The 4059-nt window shown below is 53.1% G+C and overlaps 1 protein-coding gene across 1 annotated transcript; it reads right to left on the minus strand.

Annotated features, from left to right (window-relative positions):
- Positions 1-575: 575 nt before the first annotated feature.
- LOC147991867 (uncharacterized) lies at positions 576-2266 on the minus strand. Its single transcript, XM_087539285.1, has 2 exons — positions 1047-2266; positions 576-869 (listed from the first exon to the last, which is right to left on the minus strand). The coding sequence occupies exons 1-2, from the start codon at positions 2164-2166 to the stop codon at positions 808-810; spliced, it is 1182 nt and encodes a 393-aa protein (XP_087395411.1). The 5' UTR covers positions 2167-2266; the 3' UTR covers positions 576-807.
- Between the last annotated feature and the right edge of the window lie 1793 nt (positions 2267-4059).

The following is a 4059-nucleotide window of genomic DNA, read 5'->3' on the forward strand; positions in this document are numbered from 1 at the left end:
TCCATATACGCATCGATCAACAGTATAAATAGCACAGATCAGCAACAGTAGAGAGTCACAACACCACTGGTGTCATACACCAACAGAGAATAACCACTAGACTGAGCCAAGAAGCTAGAGCATGCGTTAAGGCGTACCACAAGTCACAAGACGCAAAGAAGTTTCAGAAGCCCTTAAACTAAGAAAACGTAGGATATGGGAGTTGACCAAATAGGATCTGTTCTTATCAGATTTAGAGAGGAGGGAAAATTTCTAAAACAATGTAAGGACTGGCAGCATCTGTTCTTACCAGATTGAGGTTATTTTAACATGGTCCCTCTTACCTCCATTTTTCACAGGTAAGAAGGTAATATAGGTTCCGCGGAAGCCCATGCAAGGTACTCCCACAAGAACAAATGGGTATTCAGTAGAGGCATTCTTTATGCTTCAATGATGATTACATATATTTTGTTGATATATATTGTCTACAGTATTTCTGGGGCAGCAACCTTTCCTGCTGTAAGACCGAATTTCTCGTGTGGCAAATTAGACAACCGTGAACCCATGAATATAACAGCACAATTTTATGTAGAGAGAAATGTGTAATTATGCATACAACTTGCAGCCAGTTTTTACACAAAAGACAATTAATTTTCCCCTGCCTAAACGGAATCAGGGTTTGAACAACAAAAACAACCATAGCATGGCTATCAAAAATAGAGACAGGCTCTTCCATCACCCATCAAACTCACACCACTATCCCATCATCCATCCAACTTGAAAACCAAACACAAGACAAACAGCAAACTGAATTTCCATGCTTGAGACTTATGCTTCCTCATTGCCATGTCCATCTTCACTTGATTCTTCATCCACAATACCATCCACCGCTGAACAAAGAAACAATCATGGAAGAACAAGTCATTAGGCTGAGAAAGCATGCATCTTACGGTCTGATTACACATTCACTATTTTCATTTGTGCCACTAACTGAAATATATTTATGATATATTAATATCTATTCCCAAATCACAACTATATATATAAAAGGAAGTTAAGGTACGTACCTGGAGGATAGTAGAAGCTAACGTAGGGTAAGATGGTCCATTTGACATTCGGATCTTGATTCAGCCAGCTGGAGAGCATCTTCAAAGGTGATGTCAGTGACTTGAGATCAATTTCGTAGGTGCCTAGACTTGTGGTTGCAAAAATGATGTCAGTGCCCTCGATGGAGCCAACCAATTCTGGTGATATCTTGAAATCACCAGTGGGAAGAAGAGTCTCGAGGTCGATGTCTCTGCGTTCTGCCCACGACGCAACTCCATCGGGATCCACCTCTCTCCACCAGATGGAGAGCTCGAAATTGAACAGGTCAGCGAGCCCTAGCCGACCATCGTCCGATGCGATGAGGATAGGACTGTTGATGGCATCCTGCATCTCCTCCGACAGATGAATCTCTGACAGACAGGAGGTTCCCAAGTCGTACTTGAGAATACTGCAACCTTCAACATCCTTGCCCCGGAAAAGGAGGAAATAGAGCGCGTCTCCTGCGAGTACACTAGGCATGGAGAAATGGATTTCATCCTCAAACGTACCAACATCGGTGACGGCCGAAGAGCTCCAACTACCCGTCTCCGATGAGTACACGCACGCCGTAGCGATCTCCTCTTCGTGGTGAAGGAAGACGAAAACGACGCGGAATGGACCCGATTGGCAGTCACCGTGGCGGCAGTTGTCCGCAGCACAGAGCACCGAGGCAGACCAGCTTCCCGTTCCCAACTTCTCGAGGCTGCCAAGCAATGTTTCGCTGCCCGTCATGGGGTCCCAGACGACCAGCAATGGGATATTCTCATCCTCATCGATGTACCGAAGGAGGACGCGGCCGTGGCGACAATCTTCCACGGAATAGTGGTGCCGGGGGTCGAGATCGGGCGCGACGAAATCCGTCGTAGGGATGAACTCGGCGCAGGGTTCCGGCCAGATGTGGAAGAAGCCAAGCATGGGAGGTGTTCGGTGGAAATCACCGTAGCGGCGACGGAAGCCGTCGCCGGCGAGGAGGTCGCGCCATGGCTTACAGACGAGGGAGGAGCGGAGGAGATTACCTGACTCGTCCTTAGGGAGGCGGATGAGTATCTCCTCCACGAGCTCCTCAATCTCGCCCAGCTCCCGCACAAGCTCCGCCGCCATCGTCGGGGTGTGCCTGCGGGCTGCGGCGGCGGAATGGATTTTGGAGGATTTTTTGGTGTTAGGGTTTCGAGTTGGGGAGGACCAAGAGGAGTGAGGAAAAGTTCTGGAGGCGCGTCTCACGAGATCTGTCCGCTGACAGTTTTTTAGGTTTCTGTTTCACACTCCAGTCCTTTAACTGTAACATATTTACCGACTTGTGCAATTCAGCGGTCCAATGTTATCTCAGACAGACCCATCTCTGCTATGGTTAAAAAAAGTTCATCCTCTAGCTAGTCCCTGTATTTTATTTCATGTAGCGTAGGCCAACTTCAACACTAAACCTCAAACGGTCACGAATTGTATTCGTTTTTTTCCATTTAAGGCCGAAAACAAAAAGACAAACAGTGTCGTACAGGCGGACAAGGCCGGAGTACCCAGCGCGAATACCCATCTCAAGTTTCAACTTGACAGCATCAACTTTTTGAAAAGAACGAAGAAAAATGCAGTGCTCCGGCTGCAGCTCGAAAGAAACGCCGCCGCCGCCCTCACCTGCAGCTGCAACCCCGAGCTCAACTCGCTCGCGCCTGCAGCAGTGGTCCGCCGAGCACCCGCGCGCGACGTGGGCACGCTCAGGGCACCCGCAGCCGACGCGCTCGCCTGCAGCAGCCACACGCTCCTCCGACTCCCGCCCTCGGCTAGGCCGGCGTGTCCTGCCCGCTTGCGCTTACCCGCGCGCAAGTGCGCGGCGTCGCCGCTCGCCATCCAGCAGTCGCGCCTTCCCCGTGTCCCGCCCTCGGCCGCGCTGGCGCGCCCTGCCCTCTTGGGCTCACCCGCGAACGTCGTGCTTGCGCGACAGCTGGTCAGCTGCACCCCGCACCCGCGTCCGTCATCGATGCGCTCACCGAGCACCCGCGTCCGTTTCTAACGCGCTCGCCGCCGGCTCGCCCTGCAACATCCGCGCCCTTGGCTGCACAGACACGCGCTCGCCTGGACCTGCATGTGGCCCATGCCGCCTCGCTACCTCGCCCGCGCTGCGTCAGCGCCCCCCCCCTCCCACACACACCGCTGCCTGCGTGCGCTAGCCCGGCCCCACCTGCGCGCCGCGCCCGCACCGGCCGCGTTCTCCCCGCCTGCCCTCGCCCATCGAGCTGCGCGCCGGAGTGGCTGGCTGGCCAGTGTTGTACCATGGTGGGAAAAGGAGGAGAGAGAAGGATGGGTGGGTGGATGGGTGGGGGTGGGCCCCTCTGTTTTAATGACAGGCAGGCCAAGGTCACATGCAAACCGGATGTGGGCGGACGAGCGAGTTGCTGGAGCGTCTGCAGTCTGTTTGTTTCAGATGCAAAAGCCGGCCTAGGTTTGCTCCGAGAATGGGGTCTTCCGTTCTGTCATGTCTTTTGTCCATGCACTACCGGAACAGGGCTTTAAGCCGACAGCCAAATGTATGCCGACGGCCACCGTCGGCCTAATCCGAGCTATGCCGACAGCTAGATCCTGGCCGTCGGCGTACAATGGCCGTCGGGCTATCCCCGTCTACGCCGACAGCAGCCGTCGGCTTATCCCGGACTACGCCTACAGCTGCCGTCGGCATATATAGGCCGTCAGCATAGATGTGGGCCCGCCGACAACACTCATCACGGCTGGCTAACGACGCCAAATCTATGCCGACGGCCGTGACAGGTGGCCGTCGGCATAGATACGGGTGACACGTCACCGATCCAGAGCGCACCGACCAGGACCTATGCCGACGGCAGCCGTCGGCATAGCTGACACGTCATCGATCCACGGCGCTGTCCATCTGCCCTGGCCGCATCTATGCCGACGGCATAGTTTTTTTTCTTTTTTTTCCATATAGTATTATTATTATTATTAAGCATACAGTATGTGTTAATAAGCATACATATAGATTGTGTTAAT

The sequence above is a fragment of the Triticum urartu genome, chromosome 1A (assembly GCF_056163025.1).
Source record: "Triticum urartu cultivar PI428250 chromosome 1A, HENAU_Tu73, whole genome shotgun sequence".
Lineage (NCBI taxonomy): Eukaryota > Viridiplantae > Streptophyta > Magnoliopsida > Poales > Poaceae > Triticum > Triticum urartu.